The sequence below is a fragment of the Elaeis guineensis genome, chromosome 2, assembly GCF_000442705.2.
Source record: "Elaeis guineensis isolate ETL-2024a chromosome 2, EG11, whole genome shotgun sequence".
NCBI classification, from domain to species: Eukaryota; Viridiplantae; Streptophyta; class Magnoliopsida; order Arecales; family Arecaceae; genus Elaeis; species Elaeis guineensis.
The window spans coordinates 77642007-77662019 of record NC_025994.2 but is presented as its reverse complement, the minus strand read 5'-3'; the positions used below and the strand labels follow the sequence as shown (position 1 = coordinate 77662019).

General features: G+C 42.3%; 1 protein-coding gene across 2 annotated transcripts in view; it reads right to left on the bottom strand.

Moving 5' to 3' along the window:
* Positions 1-13719, bottom strand: part of LOC105057942 (uncharacterized) — a 37353-nt gene extending 23634 nt beyond the window's left edge. Inside the window, exons 1-2 of one of the 2 annotated variants that reach the window (XM_019854732.3) lie at positions 12422-13719; positions 5438-5626 (exon numbers count right to left, since the gene is read on the bottom strand). In XM_019854732.3, the coding sequence (XP_019710291.2) occupies positions 5438-5626; positions 12422-12652 (420 nt within the window). In that variant the 5' untranslated portion in view covers positions 12653-13719. The remainder of the gene's footprint in view (positions 1-5437; positions 5627-12421) is intronic. The other variant, XM_010940669.4, reaches the window with a different exon arrangement.
* Between the last annotated feature and the right edge of the window lie 6294 nt (positions 13720-20013).

Sequence of the window (20013 nt, the reverse complement as noted above, 5' to 3'; positions counted from 1 at the left end):
TATTTCGACTGCAGGAAGACCTCGTCCGAGCTCCTACAGGTGTCGGACTTCGCTTCCGACTCCAGCTACCGACTCCAACCGAACTTCGGCCGACAAGTCTGGACCCCCTGACAGGCCACATAATGGCCACGGTTCTGCTCCGCTCCCTGCGGCGGACCCTACGCAGCTCCATTACTCCCTGGCAGGCCACAATAATGGCCACGATTCTGCTCCACTCCCTGCGGCGGACCCTACGCAGCTCCATTACTCCTTGGCAGGACGTACTAACGGCCACGATTCTGCTCCACTCCCTGCGGCGGATCCTGTGCGGTTCCACCACTCCCTGGCGAATCACGACAACGGACGCCGCTCCACTCTCCGCAATTGATTCCACGTGGCGAGCCATGATGACAGCCACGACTCCACCCCATTACTCTTCATGATAAACTCCTCCTGACCATGGGCAGCCCACTGCCAGACGGTTACAAACATCACTATCAGTCTGTTGCTCCCTCCGCCTATAGAAAGAGGACCCCATATACATTATTCTCTGAGCTCTCGTTTTTACCTAAAAACTCTGCTAAAATTTCCGTTCGAACACTCCATTCTTGTTGAGGCAGAAAACTGACTTGAGCGTCGGAGGGTCTTGCCGGAGCAACCCACCTCCGGTTTAGACTTCTTTTGCAAGTCCCGACGGCGACCGCGACTCCAGCTTCTCCGGCGCAAGCGGATTTTTGCACCAACAATACTAATAGCGATTGTTATGACATAACTCAAACCCACAATCAACATGATCATCAATTAAATATGTTTGATCCACACATGCCAACAAAAGAGCAGAATACATTTGGCTCCATAATGCTAAGCGGGTCATACATGCAGCCGTACAATGCTAACCGAGCACACATATGGCTGCATAGTGTCTAGTTGATTGTCTTCTTGGCACATATGCGGTATGATAACATATGATAACTGCATATAGGTAGTGCAAGGCAGTCAGGAAAATGCACACACATATGCAGCTGCATGGCAACCTCATGCACCATATTTTTAAACACCAACTACATTTTGACCAAGAACCAACACCCACGACTGGTGCTTGACATTGGTCCCTTTGTGTGACAGGATGTCCTGCCCGTCCTGGTTCAAACCTGTCAGAGCCAGGTGATACCAAGGTGCAACCTGACTACTTTAGCTAGTTCTCAGAGAAAAGAGAAAGAGTTCTATAGAGCTTGGGGGACATGCTCTCTGCTCTCATTCCTTTGATCATGGAGGTGGAATGTGCAGGCAGAAAAAGAGAAAGAGAAAGGAGGGGAAGCAAAAATCCAGCCTCCCTTCACTATGATCCAATTTCCTCGATGCTAGAAATCCCACACATCTAGTAAGTTACCACTCCTCTTTTCTCAACCACTAATTTGGCCAAAAATTGAAGGCAAAGTTGCATCAAAATATCACACTGTTCACTAAAACTTCATTTAAGATAAAAAAAATTAAAAATGGAAAACAAAAAAATAATAATAATAACGTCCTGATAAGGTACCCGAACGAGGGATTGTCCAACGATTCAAGAGAGTACCATCCTGGCACTATACCATTCCAATGAAGTACTGGTACGGGCCTCAGACTGGTATCTTAAACCTTGCAATAAATATTATATATTAACATTTAAAGATAAATATTAGACTAGACACAACACTGATGATGCTTACTAAATGCAAGGATTTACACAAAATCTCAAAAATGAAAGCATTCATCCACAACCAAAAACGTAGATGAATGTAATATGCCTTCTTTTCAAGATCATTCATAACATAATTAAGTAAAAAAAAAAAATGCGACAAATAGATAGTTCATCTTAGCCCTAACAACCAATCATATCCACAGATGACCTTCAAACTAGTTAGCAAAATTAACTTGAGCATCAAATTCTTTTCCCTTGCACCATGAAAGAGATAAAAACAGGTATTAATAGGTATTTCACAATAAAATGCATGATGACATATTAAACTATATGACGAATAAAAGTAATATATGCTTCAAGCTCATTCGTGCATGGACACCAAAAATGTCCGCTTACTTTTTCCATCCTTGTTGTGCACCTAATCCTTTTTTTTTTTTTTGCTTTTTCACCTAAAAAGGGCATTCCATCCACTTGGTATTGGTACTTCTTTCCAAAGTTGGTGACACCATCCTCCCATCTCCAGCCTAATTAAAAAGTTGTCATGTGGCCTCTAGAGTTTTCACCTTCAATCATATAGTTTGCCAGTCCACCTTGTCAATGGTCCACCTTTCAAGCCTCATTCACAAGCTTGGTTGACTCATTAGCATGCATTTATTTCTTGCAAATAACATTAGCTCAATCTTAGGAGATCCTTACAAAGATCGTACATAAAATCATCTCCACATCTCTTACCAACTTATCTCTCCGAACTTTCCATCGTTCCCAAGTCTTTGATGCATCCGTCATCCCTCCTACTGCCAACCTACCTGAAATTTTAATCATCATTCTGATAACCTCCTTTTGTGATAAATTCATCTAACAGCTAAATAACTACAAAAATTACGGATCATTGATTTAAAATTGATGAAATTATTTTTAGCACCTACGAGAACTTCCCATAAGCAATTTCACTTTGTATCTTAAGCTATTGCTAACATATATTCATATTGACCTTCATTACTAATACCAGCATCCCATAATGCTTCAAGTGCATAAACATACATGTACATAAATACATACAAGGTTTTAAATACTAGCATCGAATCCCAGACCCTTTTTCCATCAGAATGGTACAATATCAATATCAACAGTACATACCAAACTAATATAAATGGAAAAACCATCAGTATCAACCAGTACGGGCTGGTACAGACCATTATAGTTAGTATGTATTGGTACAGCTATTTTGACATCTCAACACCAGTGCTGATCATTGGGCAGGCCCTAGCCTAAACTATATTCATTTATAGTCGGGCTTGGCACCACAACTATGCCCAAGCCCAGATTATGATCCGCTCTAATCGGAGTGGTATGACCTTCCCACCAGAACCGTGCAGCATCAGTTGTACCATGACAAGTAAATTTAGTGTATACTATACTGGTTATGCATCAGAGAGGTATGACCTTCGCACCGGTACATATATATGCTTTTATATCAAAATTAGTGGAAAGTCAGCAACAAAACTTAAATTTAAAAGACAGGTTTAAGAAAAAACAAAAAAGAAACAAGAAATAAAGGAAAAAATGTATGGAGAAACGATATCCTTGTTATCTAGAAAACTCAAGTTCAAGAGACCCAAAGATGTACAAAGCACTGTTCTTCAGGTAATGAAAAATTAACTATTTGTGTGTGTTTGGTTATACAGTTTCACTAAACAGGTCTATGTAAATCATAATATGAAGTGACTTTTACATAACTGTTGTTTAGATGAGATAGCTAGAGTACATTATCATCCTACAGTCTTCCTTAAAAATCAAAAAATATGGGTTTTATGGAAAAATCAGAACCCTTGTTTTACTGCAATTGTGATCTCATAAAACAGATTTTGCTGATCCATGACCCACAATCCCCAAGTAAAAAAAGTGCAATCCTGCATGGTTACCCCTTATCGGCATTAGTATCTTTCTTCCTCTCATACCTACATTAGCATCTTTCTTCCTCTCATCCCCCCCACCCCAAGAAACTCATAAATCAGACTCGAGGATTTCACTTTCACTCGTCTGCCAAACCCCAGAAACCCTGGAAGATCAGCTCTGGCCTTTAAGGAAGATGACTTCCTTTACCACAAGATCAAGAATTTCCAAATCAGAAAGTTCTTCTCTTTCTCCCTTCAGTCATTCACAATGGATAAACTTTAGCAGCCTACCTTAGTTCTGACCAAAATCCAGAAGCATAATCCCTGCTCTTGCATTAAAACTCTTTTCCATCCTAACAAACTATCATGAAAGGTTTGTTATTTTGGCACCAGACCCCAAACCCATTCCATTCTATTACAATGTCAGCATACGGTATGGTACGAGACAGTGAAGCATATCAAGTATCAGTACAGTATAAGACTGCGTACTAGTTTGGTACCAATATAGTATGGTATGCCCGATATGGTAGGTACCGACTAACACAGCAAACCTTAAACAAGATGAATTGGCTATACTTCAAAAACAACTCTTATGCAAACCCTCCAAGCTCTGCTTGACAGTGAACAATATTCAATGTCCTTGTTTTTGAACATCTGTCTCTGTTGCTGTTTGGAATACAAATTTATATGATCACTTTCTTCTTGTTTTCCTCTTTAGATCAAAATCTTGCAGATGATCAATTTGGGGTTTTGGCTGATCAACCCTGTTTGGCTATTCCTGTGTGTTGCAGGCCATCTACAGTATGGAAACAAATCATTATCCCTTTGATGCTCCTTTCCCTCATTTTTTGAAAAATTTTGAACCCTGTAATGAGCAAATGGGTTACGGCTGGGTTTATTGGCTCATAAGAGTGTTTTGTTTACATAATTGTCACTCCTACTGTAACTCCACATTGTTTTTTTGAGACTTTGAGCAGACGTTCACCATATTATACATCCAAAATCCACAACAATACCGACCACCAAACAGCATTCAATACCATGTACTCACTACGTAGTGTTTTAACATAATAAAGCCTTACAGTTGAACAAATAAAACTTTGATTTGCATAAGACAAAACCAGAACCTATTTTGATTAAATTTACCAAAAAATAGTTTTATATAAATGATTTGCATAAGACAAAACCTAATTGACTTCTACCACATACATATGTAGCTTTTGAATACCCTGAACCTCCACTGCATCAAGAATATTCCTAAAATAGCATTTAAACCTTGCACTTCTTTGTCAGGCCCTAAGAAGCTAAATTCTCTAAGGACTTCGAGGAAATATCCATATAATCAGAATAATTACATAACTTCTCCATACTTGTTTAAATTACCAACGACTATATCTTTTCAGATTGACCAGCCAGCCCAAATATTGGTCAAAAATAAAAATTATTGTCATTAACACATCTCGTTCCTTGGTTTTCCAATAAGAATTGAAATATTAATTAAGCTCTCTCATCAAAAAAAAAGGGACTGCATCTATAATGAATCATTACATGACAAACCTAATAAATAATTGACAAATTCTCATTCTGTTACGACATACATGCTGTGCAAGTGTATGTACTGGAGAATATGAACCACATGTTTGCCAATCATATATTTGCCATTCTTTTGGCATGGTTAACATAATTCACTTTATCCAATAAATTCAGCGAAAGACATACTATGTTTGGGACAACGAACCACAAACACAAACTACACTGCCTAAAGAGAAATTTTCAAGATTTGAAAAATATATTCAACAATAAAGTGTGTACTTGAGCATACTTCAAGCGAATCAACCAAAAGACACAAAAAATAAATATGCATGAAGTTAGAAGGACATACTTCTGCCTGAATATACTGAACTTCTTTTACATGAAATTCAGCATTCTCATTCTTCTCTTCATTCTCTAGCACTTCACGGACTCCGTTGGCCCATGTATCCTTCAAACTCTCATCCTTACTAAATGCCGTCAAGTCAATATCTCCATCAGGTAAGTATGTCTTCAGAGGTACAGACCCAAATGTGAAAACCTAACAAGCATCATGGTAGAAGACACTGAGTCACGTGACAGTATTTTAAAAACGAGTTACCTATTCCAACAAATTATCACAAAAGAAAGAAAAATAACATGACCGATGAAATTTCACATATTTGCACCAATAAGATTAGTTACAGAAACCAATAAACAGAAACCATATGGCTTTGGGACAAGAATATCATGGCATTTGCAAAATTCATTCCTTCTATTTCTACTCTACTCTCCAAAAAGCTACATTTACCAACTTATTAAAAAAAATGAGGTAGAAAAAGAACTTACTACAAATGTGAAAAATTGAAAAGCAAGATCTAGATGGCACCTCGGTAAGTGATAATGACAACTTAAAAATAACCCATCACACGTAACAGAATGCATTAAGCTCTCATGTATAATTCCAGGCAAGCATATAAGATACATTAAGTATGAGGAGGATAAATAAGAAGTGGCCAAGGCACAAGCCCAGACATGTTAGGAATCAACAAAACAATAAAAAAAAAAAAGGTGATTGTGTGCAATAAGATCCAAAAACATGCTAAGATGGCAATGGGGAAATCACATAATGTATAACTGGTTATATCATGAGAGACTATGACAATAGCCTGATGGATTGCTGAAATCATAATTCATCTAATGGAAGTCGCATAAGTAAACCTCTAAAGTATAGGTATTAAAAGTGTAACCATCTATACTATTACCACTAAGTATGGGGATGAGACTAGGCTAGGCCAAGCCTTATGCAGTGCCAGCACAATATCATCTCGTTAGGATTTATACTTCCCTAATGAGAGTCTCTCAAATTTGAGGATGAGAAGGCCTCTGAAGACAATAATATTAATGCTAGAAATTAATGAAACCAAAGAAAAATAGCAATCCATGCCCCTTAAGGGTGGCATGTCAGGCTTATTTATAGCCTTCTACACTAGCTAGATTAATAAAAAAATCAAGAGAAAAATAACAGCTAGGGTTGGTTTATAATTTCAGCCATTCTTACTTTATTTGTTGATCCGTTGATTAGCCATTCTTACTTTATTTGTTGATCCACTGATTAGCCATTATTGCTTGATTTGCTGCTATGTTGATTTATTGCTGATTTGTTTCCAAGCCTTTAGCTGCCCTATTTGTTTCCAACCATACAGATTGCATTCTTTATCAAAATAGGGTTGAATCAAGCTAGATTTGTAACCGGTCAAGGTTGCCATTGCAACAACTCCCCACTCCTTCAAGACACCTTGTCCCCAAGGTGCAATATCGGGAAAGCGAAGGGCAAGACCATCATGGTCCTCCCAAGTTGCTTTTTCTCTTGTGCCATTGCTCCAACAAACAAGAAACTCTGTTCAGGGACAACCATCGACACGGCGATGACAGTGATCCAACACTTCCATTGAAATATGTTGTCGATCTTCAACCAATTCAGGAGGCAAAGTAAAAGTGGTAGGAGGTTCTCATCAAAAGAGCTTCAATTTGGAAACATGAAAAACATCATGAATACGAGCTCCAGGAGAAAGCTTCAATCTATAAGCCACAATTCCGATCTTTTCTATCTCCTTGAAGGGACCATAGAAAGTAGAGGACAGCTTGAGTAAAAAGAACTCCTGGTAGACGCTTGTCGGTATCTCGACAGTCGGAGAAGAACATGGTCACCAACAAAGAACTCCCTCTCCTTGTGCCACCGATTATAACATTGCTTCATGCAATTTTGGGCAGCAGCTATTGCTTTAAAGTCTTCAAGTGCCCATCTCTTTCAATTAACTCAGCATCTACCATCTCATCTCCCGCAACCCTCTAATGTAGGAAGGCATGATAGGTGGTTTAAAGTCTTCAAGTGCTCTGATACTAGCTGTTGCAAGCGTCAAAACAAATATGTTATTGGTGGATTCTACAAGTGGTTGTTGTTGGGGCTGATGTAGGGCTGCCATAGCATTGCTTTCAGCTTTGAGCAGCTGCTGTTGTGGCCCTCTTTGATCTGGTTTCATGCTGGTATTGCGGCTGACATCATGCTGCATCAGGTCAGCAACTACTTGGGTTGTTTTCACGCCGGCAGCATGCTGGTTTTGGACCACATTTAATGCTGAAGATGACTGCAGCAGATCAGCTGTCAGCAATTGATTTTTGGTTAGTTTCGGCGGCTGCATTAGGTTCATGTTTTCTTCAGAAGTTTGCTGCTGGTCTGCCCCTCAATCTGACACTTCATGGCTGGCTGAACCTTCCTCCTGGGCTGCTAGAACAATCCTTTGGTGACCAGCTATACCGCTGTCAGCCACAATTCTGGTGTTGTGGAGGCCTCAAAAGATTCGGTGGATAATAACATGAAAGCTGGAGAAGTCGTTGCGAGCTTCATGAATTGTCGAAGTGTGACTGGCTCTGCCTCGGCAGGCTCTTCCACTTTAATTGTGATTTGTCGGCTGTCCTTTTCAAAGGTCATTATCATCTTTGTGAAGCTCCAATGGACATCCTTCACTACATTGTGAAGCCAAGACAAGCCAAGCACCACATTTATTCCCTTTAAGGTTATTGCATATAAATTGATTCAAAATACCCACCTTGTATGTTAAGGGGCACTTTGGCGCACTTTTTGGCACACTTTATTTTTTGGCTGTTGCTGACTATCACTTCGAAGCAAAAGACTGGCTCTATCTTTAACTTCAACTTCTTTGCGATGCTGGTGTTAATAAAGCAATGAGTGGATCTAGTGCTGACCAACACTGAAACCGCTATCTTTCTTATGTTTGCTGAAAACCGCATCGCTTGGAGTTTCTTTGCGACCCCAGGTAAGGCATGGAGGGAAATCATGGGCTCTTTGAAATCTTTAGACAATGCCTCCTCATTTTCTTCTTGTGATTGTTCATCATAGGCTTTCTAGGCATCACATTGCTCATTGTCAGCCATCACCAAGTACAGTTGAGTTTTGCATTTGTGCTCCAACCTCCACTTTTCATCGCAGTGAAAGCAGAGCCCCTTCTTCCTTCTTTCCCCAACTTGAGAGATAGTAAAGCTTCGCATGGCGTTGGTCGGAGCCTTATTGGCTCCACTAGTAGCCGACCCACCATGGAAGGGCCTTGGAGGTGGTCAACCAGCAAGTGTGCTTGCTGGTTGGTTGTTGTAGTTGCTTGTCGGCTAAAATTAGGGTTGTGAATGAGCTTTATATGATGGGATAGTCAAAGCCAACTTTTTCTCCGCCACTTTTGCTTCTCTATACGTCTCCAAAACTATATAGGCTCGTGGGCCAACACCACCTGTAAAGACTCCTTCAAGCCACCAATAAAAGAGCCAATCAAAGCATATTCGAAGAGGTTAGACAGTATATCGAAGATCCGTTCAAATTCAGCTTGATAGCTAGCAACAGACCCCCTCTATCCGAGTTGGTGAAGTGCCATCATGTAATTCGTTATGCAATCTGACCCGAAAATCGCGTCACGATTGCTTGCTTGAAATCCTCCCATGCCGGCTGCTCCATTCATGTAACGTACTATTTGTACCATTGTGCAGCCTTCAAATAAAACGATGCGATTACCATCTCGCAATCTTCCAGTGTGTTTGTGCACCTGAAATAATTTTCAACAGCAAAAAACCAAATTTATAGGTTTGTCTTACCATCGAACTTCGGAAAATCGATCTTTTGAAGATCGAGGTTGCACTGCTTGTTGAGGGAAGCGATACTCATGTGAGATCTAGGGTTGGCCAAATGGAGTCCGCTCGAATCCCACATTGTTCCTTGCAACCCCTCGCTGTCCATGACCACGATCATAAGGATTTCGGCCATCATTATCTTATCGAGATAGAACCTCATGGTAGGCTGCTGATATCTCTATTTGAGTAAAAGTTGGAAGCCGTGGAAGTGCGAAACCAACCCTTTGCTGTAGTAGACTAGCCGGCTTCGATGGTAAAGGTGGTCGGCCCATAGTCCTCCAAGTATTCATCATCTACTTCTCACCAATGTATGGGTCTTGCGAGGGCAGTGCGTAGATGAAGATGGGCTGATTATACAAACCTTTGGACTGCTGGTTTATTGAAAGAAAATCCCTAAAATCAGCAACAAGGGGTTTCTTACCATGTCCCAACACTTCCTTGGTCGTAAGGCGCACTGGTTATGTGGGACTGCACTAAAGCACCTCCCCTACCCGTAAAGGAGCCGCTGACTTGTGGGGACACCACATCTCCTTCTCTAATAAAAATCAGAGACGGAGGAAAAGCATCTACCCGTGCAACCCTACTTTTGTCTGTAACATTTTACGTGTTGGTGAGGGATCCGGTTGAAGTATGCCACATCAGAGCCGAAGGCATTGTTTATCTGACACTATCAAGCATCGAAAAGTGGAGTTTGAAGAATCTTTGATTATCTTCAATTTTCTCCAACCACCATGCCAAGACATCGATGGAGAATAATGTCTTTTGCAAAGATTGTTCGATCAATGGAGCTTAAGTACCTTCAAATTCGGCATCATTCTTCTTCATCATAGGTTCGGATGTCGGAGAAGTCACTATGAACATCGAAGAAAAAATCAGCAAGAAGAGTATATCGTTGTAGGACTCTGATACCAAATTGTTAGGATTTATACTCCCCCAACAAGAGTCAAATTTTAGGATGAGAAGGCCTCCGAAGACAATAAAATTAATGTTGAAAATTAAAGGAACCAAACAAAAATAGCAATCATGCCCTTTAAGGGTGGCCGGCCAGACTTATTTATAGCCTTCTACGCTAGTTAGATTGATAAGAAAAACAAAAAGAAAAATAACAGCTAGGGCAGGTTTATAATTTCAGCCATTCTTGCTTTATTTGTTGATCCACTGATTAGCTATTCTTACTTTATTTATTGATCCACTGATTTATTGCTGATTTATTTCCAAGCTAAAATGAAAATCCTTTAGCTGCCCTATTTGTTTCCAACTATGCAGATTACATTCCTTATCGAAATAGAGCTGAACCAAGCGAGATTTGTGACCAATCAAGATTGCCATTGTAACACATCTCTAAAAAAGCCCAACCAACCCAATACTCCTAACAAGGCATAAAATTTTAGTAAATACTACACTCTAGCCCATCGAAATGCTAACTACAAATAAACATAAAAATGATTCTAATGCCTAATTTTTGGTTCACTAAGTCAAATCCATTTTGAACTGAGCTATTAGGTTAGCCATGCTTCACGAGAAAGAAAAATGTAAGTTTAATCACACCAAGAGAAATTAGCAAATATGAGTCAATCATTTATTTATTATTAACTAACAAAAAGCAAAAGCCAAAAAAGGGAGGCCACTATCCAGTTACGATCCTAGCAATCCAGGATCTTGGAAGGGACGGAATAGGGACCGACCTAATCTTTGGCAATTCTTTGCACAAAGTGGCTGTCCTAAAACTTGAACCCACAACACTGCCCATATATTAAAAAACAAAAGTACTACTTCACTATTTCATTACATGTTCATAGAAACAGTTTGTCATCGATACCCATCCAAAGCTACCACAAAATAAGAAATCCTAAAATCATTTCAAATCACTTTCCATCTAACTATTTTCTAAACTCATCCTATTGTTTCAATCACTAAACTTGTATTCAAAATCCACTTCACATCAAGGCCCTCCATGCTTGGTGCTTTTCTACCTTCCTAATGTACCACATCAATTTTCTCATATTCATTAGTCTCATAGAATTTCCTTACTAGAGAATATTCTAGTCCATAAAAAAGTTAGTCCTAACCATCTAGAGGCAAGTATGCCTCACACAACAAACAACATTGAAAGGTACAACACCACCTCAATAACCACCTCTGTTGTTATAAAAAATGTGATCACTAACATTTCCATCATCTACAACATAGATGCAAAGTCAATAGATTCCATGAATATATTACTTTTGCCTACCCAAGGATTGAAAAGCTGGTTGTGCAAGTGCATGCCCATGCATGCTAGTGCATATCATCCACCAAGCACTAGAACAACATGGCTTCAACCATACCTACGCCAAGCCAACATGTAGTGTTATGGGCACCTGAACTTGGTTGCTCCCTTAAATCAAATAAAAGGAGAAGGGTAACAAAGCAATTTGTTTGAAGATCTCCTATCCTCCCAGTTCTAATTACATTCTCAACTCATCCCATATACCCACAAAAATTGTACTCCAAGCACTTAGTTTTGATTCAAATAATTCAGAACTCTATTCTCACATACTTCGTTAGATTAATCCAACATGACATCACTATTTCTTACCATCATTAATAGGCATTATGTCATTTATAAATAGAAGAATGTGTTTGTGCCCCTTTCTGATCAGTGTGTTTCTTAATCATTTTGGTAATCCAGTCTTTCTAGGATCCAAAAATCAACTTTTAAATATCCTAACCTCATTTGAAACCAAATCATTTTAATTCAATACCTTTAATTGCGATTGAAAACAAAACCTTCTCACAGAAAACAAAACCTAGCAAAAAATCAGATATTTTTATGATAAAGTGGATGCATCCAACTTAACAACTTAGGATATTTTTGGCAAGTAAAATCAACATGGCTAAAAAGCCTGGACAGAACAGTCAATAGAAATGGTTACTCATGATTTGATGACTTAAGAGCAAAAGATAATAGTTCCAGCATATGATTTGGACATCTGCGATAAATAGTAGAAAGCTAAAAAGACATTTCAATATACAAGACAAAGCCTAACTTCAGACAAATTATGAGGTTAAGAGAGGAAAATTGGCAACACCTAGCTATTGCTTTCAAAATACCAGAAATAAGTGAAAATCTTAAGGTTTGAAGAACTGTCGTCTCTGATGAAAAGGTTTGAAGACCCACCTGACAGGAGAAACACTTTGTTATAAGCCTCTGTACGTAATTGGCAACAGCGTTCCTTCGCTCCTCAGATGGTCTGTTGGGCTGAATGCAAGCAATAAGCTCCGCTGTTCTTTCCTCGGCTTTCAACCACCTCTCCACATCAAGAACTCGGGTCACACTGGCCACTTCATTGGGTAAAAGACCATTAGGCAACAGGCCACTTGTCTGCGGCCGTCCTCCATGATCTCCCATGCAAGGCTACTGCAAAGTAACTAACCTATTCTGTCTCAAACAATGCCTCCTTTTCCTTCTTTAATGAGTGCAACCTCAAACAGTTTCCCTCTCTTTTTTCCAAGGAAAAAGAACCCCTCCTATCTCAATTTTTTTAACAACAACAACAAGAAGAGGATTGCTACTTTTTCCTCAAGCACCAAAAACCAGCCTTAGCCTATAAAGATTTTTTTTTTTTAATGCCTTCTTCTTCTCAATAAGCCCACATGTACTAAAATTTACAAGGGCAATTAATCTCCCAAATGCTATAAACCAGGACTGAAATCTTTTTCTTGTGCGGGTTGCAGGAACCAAAACCCTAGCAACCAAACTCACTAAAAGAACATGTATTCTTAAAATTCGACAGATTGCCCCAAGATAGAGCTGGGAACATAAAGCGCAGCAAGGGAACAATGAAAAAGAAACCGTGACGAAGGGACCAAGGATCAAGACACCGTCTTCCTTCTCCAAGCCCTCCAATCCAATCGATCTCACCCGATCCGAGCCCTCGGTTCCACGAACCACGGAGACCCCAACGCCGCAACAACCAAGATATCCCCAATGCCGCGGGGATTCGAGTAAAGCAGTCCAGAAACACGCAAACGACTACCAATCAAAAGAAGAAAAAACTAAAAAGAGAGAGAAAATAAGGGCACAAAACCCCTAGAGCGGCGTCTCCGTGCTCAGAACGCCCGAGTTCGCGCACGAATCCGAACTCCAGGCGATGGGGCTCGCGAGAGTATCTCGATATTAGAAGCCAAGGAAAAGTTCGTTTTTCCTCCGCTGTTGGGATTTTTCTGGGGCGATCGAGAGAGAGGGAGGAAGACGGGAGGCAGAGAGAGGAGGAGAGAACGAAGAGAGGATGGAAAAGAGGAATTGCTGGAAAGGGAAGAGGGGGGAAGGGTTCACAGCGTTTAGGGTAATATATTGAGAAATTATATAAACGTCTGTGACGCAACTTTTGATTTCCCCCCTCGACTTTTGGGCGTTGTCGAACGGCACGCCCAAGCCGGATCGGCCAGCCGGCCAGGGGCTGCGGGTCTCGGGCTGACGCACGGGGTAGATCTGTTGAAGGGCAATAATAATCCCATCGGTAGCTCCTTTCGGAGACTGTTTTCGGGGTTTAAAAAAAAAAAAATTAGATGTTGTTTGATAAATCACCGAGGGTATAGTTATTGTAGTGATATGATCACTGAAATAATATAAATATTGAGATATTATATAATTATTATATTTAATTTATTATTAAAAATAAAATTTTATTATTTTTGATATATCATTAAATAGTGATAATATTATATATAATCAAATTTAATTAGATTTAATCAATTTGGATCACTATTTATTAGGAATGATTTAGTCTATCAAAATAAATTGAAAAAAAAAAATTAGCATGATCCATCCATGCCAATTAATCATCTAAGTAGAAATAAAATAAATATCTAATAAATAAATAAAAAATATTCATATCATTTAACTAAATCTATCAATAAAAATAAAAAATATATCTAGTAGATAGATATCTATAGAAAAAGATGAAGAAGATTTTTATTTTCTTTCTAATTTACTGATTAGAGATATTTTTTATTTCAAAATAATTTCAGTACATCATCAGTATCTGGTGATGTGCTATCATCTGAGATATGTATGGTGATAGCATCACTTCATTGTGCAGTGATGTTATCACCGAATTTATCACTAGATCCTTCATCACTAGATGAAATTTTGTAATACCAAGTAAGATGATCACATCATCTAACTCATATGGTGATGTGAAATATCATCCCTCATTAAACAGCACCTTAAGGAACATCCTTTAGCTCTTTTTGACTTATATTTATATCAAAAAAATTGATTTTTTAGTAAATATTAAAATTTAGATTTTGATTATAATGTGATCCAATCACCCTTCATAAAAATCTATGAGCAAGTGATTGTCACGTAAAAGAAATTTGGATATAAAATTTCATCCATATCCTTTTCAATCAGAACAGAAGAGGAGCTATATTCTAGGAAAAATCAAAGGATACACTAGCCATTTACACTCGTATTTGTTGGCAGTAGAGCGTGGATATTTGGGTCGTATTGCAATCAATTCATAATTTTGGAGATATAATTAAAAAAATCAAAATATTGGAGATATAAATATAAATTGAAAAAATATTTATATAATTTTAAAAAATATATATCTACATATTTATGGTGTGTCATGATGATACGGCATAGTTTTTTTTTTTTTTTTTTTGGTAAGATAAGGAAGCATTGCTTGAAAGAGAAGTAAAAATTTATACAACATAGCAACACAGTGGAGAGGGAACAAAAGAACCCTCCAACACCATTCATCACTGTCAAAACACAAAATAAGACCCATGAACGTTTGAAACAAATAGCAGCCTTCTACAATACTGAAACACAATTTACAACAGAAGTCTCGATTCTTGGAGTTATATAGATATTGCCAAAGATTGCAGAGACTGACACATTTTCTTTACGTCCACGGTGCCTGCTATGCGGCTATTGTTCACCATTTTTGATTGCTCATGTGTTTGGTCGCTTAGCTATGCATCTGTCTGTATAGTAGTATACAGTGAGAGAATCTGAGTCCAGTCTACGAGGTCTATCCTTTCCTTGTATTGTTAAAGGTCCATATCCCTCTCACATGCATCACGTACACATGCTGGAAACTAATGGTATGTCATGATTTTTGTATTTAGAAAGTAGACTTTATGTGACAGTTACCGTATAAAAAGGTTCTATGCAAACTATTTGTCGTGAATCGATCAAACGGATCTGGCTACTGCAAAGATAACACAAATTGTATCTGTGATCTTCTCTCTTTTTGTTTATACACATTGTTTATGTTCAACTAGTTCTCTCTCTCTCTCTGCTAACAAAGTGATTATAAGGAAATGCAAACTTTAAACGGCTCTAGAAGATCTTCCATACTTATAGAATTATGTATGTTGGGATATACCGATCGATCCCTCTCCCGCCGACTTACCGTCGGGCCCGCCTGATCGGTGTCTGACTCTACCGACCGCACCGACCGACGACTGCCGACACCGTCCGACCAAATATATGGCGGTCGGGCAGACCCTCTCCGTTCCCGACTGGCCGAACTGCGGAGCCCGATATCCGACTCCTGCAATGCTCTGACTGACCGTCGGAGGGTCCCTGGGTTTCACCCGACATCCCACAACCAAATGCCGACGTATAGTCGGTCGGCTTCCTCAAACGCCATACGACTACTGAGGACCGCCATCCTGATAAAGGCATGCAGCATAGCCGCCCTGGGACATTGTCCTGCCAAGGACATAGATTAACTCCAGCAATGTGACAAGCCTATGGTGACTTGACAGTCCGCGGTGACTCTGACAGCCTCCGGTGATTTGATAACTCCTCTCATTGTCTGCGCCATTAATGACGGCGCCATGCCGCGCTCTACTATAAAACGGGAAGGCAACAGTGCTGTAAGAGGTTCTTTCGAAGTCCTAGTTTTCTCTCTCTCTCGTTGAGCTCTTTGATTCTTTTCTACTGTTACCTAGTCTCCTCTCTGACTTGATCGTCGGAGGATCTCCGTCGGAGTCACCACCGATCAGTACGGATTTTTTTGCAGACGCTCGTTCCCGGCGACCAGGCGATGAGGGGATTGGCTACAACAGGTTTGGCGCGCCAGGTAGGGGGCATCACGACCTCCACAGAACTCGAAACATCCTTTCGAAATGACAAGAACCAGGGCTCAGCGATCGAGAGCCACCGGATCGGCGAGATACTCTTCCCACCGGGAAGAGGCCTCTCCTCCAGCCTCCATGGCGGAACCTAGCTCTCCGCATCCTACGGTAACCACGGAGGCGCAGATCGCGGTGATCGTGCGGCAGATGACTGTGCTGACGGATGCGGTCAAGAGCTTTCAACAACAACCAATCTGGTTGCCGTACTCGCCGGTGGGACAACCGGTGGCACACCCGATGCCCTCCAGGAGCAGCCGCCGACGCCCGCATTGGTCGCCGTCTCCTCCTCAGGAGCAGCTGTCGCAGCACTCCCTCCGAGAGGAGGAGAAGCGGCCACAACATGATACCCATCGGTCTCGACGACCGTCTCCTTCCCAGTTGGAACGAGCGAGGAAGGAGAAGCGGCCGCGAACACCGTCCGCCTCCCTCTCAGATTCGTCAGGAGACTCCACTCCTGGGGTCTCCCAGCATCGACGGGCCGACGACTACGAACGTAGGTTCGAAGAAATCGACCGTCGGCTTGCCCAGCTGCAGGTGGACGGGCAGAAGTCTTCGAATGACGTCGACTTCCAGACCGCCCAACCTCTCTCCCGACTCATCCTCGACGAGCCGATCCCTAGTCGATTCAAGATGCCTCAGGTGGGGCCCTACGACAGCTCCACTGACCCAGTTGACCATTTGGAGAGCTACAAGGCTCTCATGACAATCCAAGGGGCGACCGATGCCCTTCTCTGCATCGGCTTCCCCGCCACACTTCGCAAGGCCGCCAGGGCCTGGTACTCCGACCTTCGGTCGGGAAGCATCCACTCCTTCGGACAGCTCGAACATGCTTTCGTGGCCCATTTCAGCACCAGTCGGAAGCCCCCACGAACCTCCGACATCTTTTTTTCCTCAAGCAGGGAGAAAATGAGACGCTCCGACACTTCGTGACGCGATTTAACACGGTCACGCTTGAGGTTCGGGACCTCAACGAGGACATGACTATCTCAGCCATGAAGAGGGGGCTAAGGGGGTCCCGATTTACATACTCCTTATATAAGACCTCCCTCGGACATACGCGAACTGCTGGAGCGCGTGTACAAATACATGCGCGCAGACGAAGGAGCTTCCGATCGGTGCCTGATCGAAGCCAAGGGCCCGAAGGAGAAGCGAAGGAAAGATCGGGCCCCTGTCGAGCCTAGCCGGCCCCGAACCGACAAACATGTCTCACCCGAGCGGCGGACCCCGAGATCGCCTCGACGGCGGAGTCCAAGGCCGATGTGTCCCAAGTATGATTCCTATACTCCTCTCTCTGCTCCTCGTGCGCAGATTTTGATGGAGATCGAAGGGGAAGAATATCTGCGATGGCCTCCGCCTTTGAAGGCAAAGGGCCTCGACCGGTGAAAGTACTATCGATTTCATCGGGGTCACAGCCACAATACCGAGCAGTGCATCCAACTCAAGGATGAAATCGAGGCCCTCATACGTCGAGGGTATCTCAGAAAATTTCGAAGGAAACCACCGACTCGACCCGTCCCTGACCGACGACCCCAACCGACTGAGGAGGCGACGAACAATCAGCCCACGATCGAGATCATTAACATGATCTCCAAACGACTGGACCACGGGACGACTGCTGAAGGAGAGTCGGCGAAGAAGTCATGCCAAGACGATGTAATTACTTTTGCAGACGAAGATGTTCGGAGAATCCAAACTCCCCACGACGATGCTGTTGTTGTCTCGGCAACAATAGCAAATTATGATGTAAGAAGGATTTTTGTTGATAATGGAAGTTCGACTAATATTTTGTTTTACTCGACCTTCTCCCGGATGCGACTGTCGGCTGATTGGCTCGAAAGAGTCTCCACGTCCCTGGTGGGTTTCGTCGGGGAAGCCGTCACGGTGGAAGGAGAAGTTACTCATCCCGTGACAGCCGAAATCGAACCACGATAAAGCACCGTCCACTTAACTTTTGCGGTCGTCCAAATACCTTCGGCCTACAACGCCATACTTGGAAGACCCGGGCTAAATGCCCTCAAAGCCATAGTTTCGACCTACCACCTGTTGGTTCGGTTCCGACCAAAAATGAAGTCGGAGAGATGCGCGGGGACCAACAGCTCGCTCGGCAATGTTGCCAAATCTCTGCTCGAAGTAACAAAGCGAAGGACTCCTTGACGGCGACAGACTGGACCAGTGGGGAGAGGAGGAACGGGGCGAATCGACCGAACAGCTGGTTTCCGTCCCGATAGCAGAAGATCCCGATCGAGTGGTCTAGGTCGGATCCCAATTATCCGACCCTGAGCAACGGCAGTTAGTGGAGCTGCTGAAGGTCAATGCTGACGTATTTACTTGGTCGGCAGCGAATATGTCCGGCATCTCCCCGGAGACGGTGACTCACCGACTCAACATCAACCTTGGAATGAGACCGGTGAGGCAGAAGAAGCGGTCTTTCGCTCCTGAAAGACAAAAAGCCATCGACGAGGAAGTAGACAAGCTGCTCGAGACAGACTTCATCAGAGAAACCACGTACCCCGATTGGCTTGCCAATGTTGTCATGGTGAAAAAAACCAACGGGAGGTGGAGGATCTGCATTGACTATACCGACCTAAATCGTGCCTGCCCGAAGGACAGCTTTTCACTTCCAAAAATCAACCAGCTGGTAGATGCGACGTCCGGACATCGATTGCTCAGCTTCATGGATGCCTTCGTCGGATACAATCAGATCCGGATGGTGCCCGAAGATGAGAAACACACAGCCTTTGTGACCGCCAAGGGCCTTTACTGCTACAGGATAATGCCCTTCGGGCTGAAAAATGCCGGGGCCACCTCCCAGCGACTTGTCAATAAGGTCTTCAAAGATCAAATCGGATGCAACATGAAAGTGTATGTGGACGACATGCTGGTAAAGAGTGCGCAGACCTCAGACCACATCCAAAACTTCGAAGAAACTTTTCGCACTCTTCGACGACATCGGATGAAGTTAAATCCGACTAAGTGTGCCTTCGGGGTGACTTCGAAAAAGTTTCTCGGGTTCCTCATTTCCAACGAGAAATTGAGGCTAACCCTAAGAAGATAAAGGCTATCATCGACATGCGGCACCCAGATACCAAGAAGGAGGTCCAGCAGCTTAATGGAAGGATCATCGCACTCAGCCGATTCATCTCTCGATCGGCAGAGAGATGCCTCCCGTTCTTCAAGACCCTGAGACAGACGAAGGACTTCTCTTGACCGGACGAGTGCCGGCAAGTCTTCGAGGATCTGAAATGGTACCTGGCCTCCCTGTCGTTGCTTGTGAAGCCGGAAGTCGGGAAAACACTGTACCTCTACTTGGCAACCTCCCCAGAGGCGGTTAGCTCGGTACTCGTCCGGGAGAACGAGAGCCGAATTCACCAACCCATATATTACACCAGCAAAGTACTCCACGAAGCTGAAGCCCGATACTCAAAGATGGAGAAAATGATATTCACCTTGATCGTGTCTGCACAACGACTCCGTCCGTATTTCCAAGCGCACGCTATTGTGGTCCTCACCGACCAGCCTCTGAGGGCGATCTTGTGCCGCCCCGACACATCAAGATGACTGACGAAATGGGCAATGAAGCTAAGTGAGTTCGACATCCAGTATCGACCACGA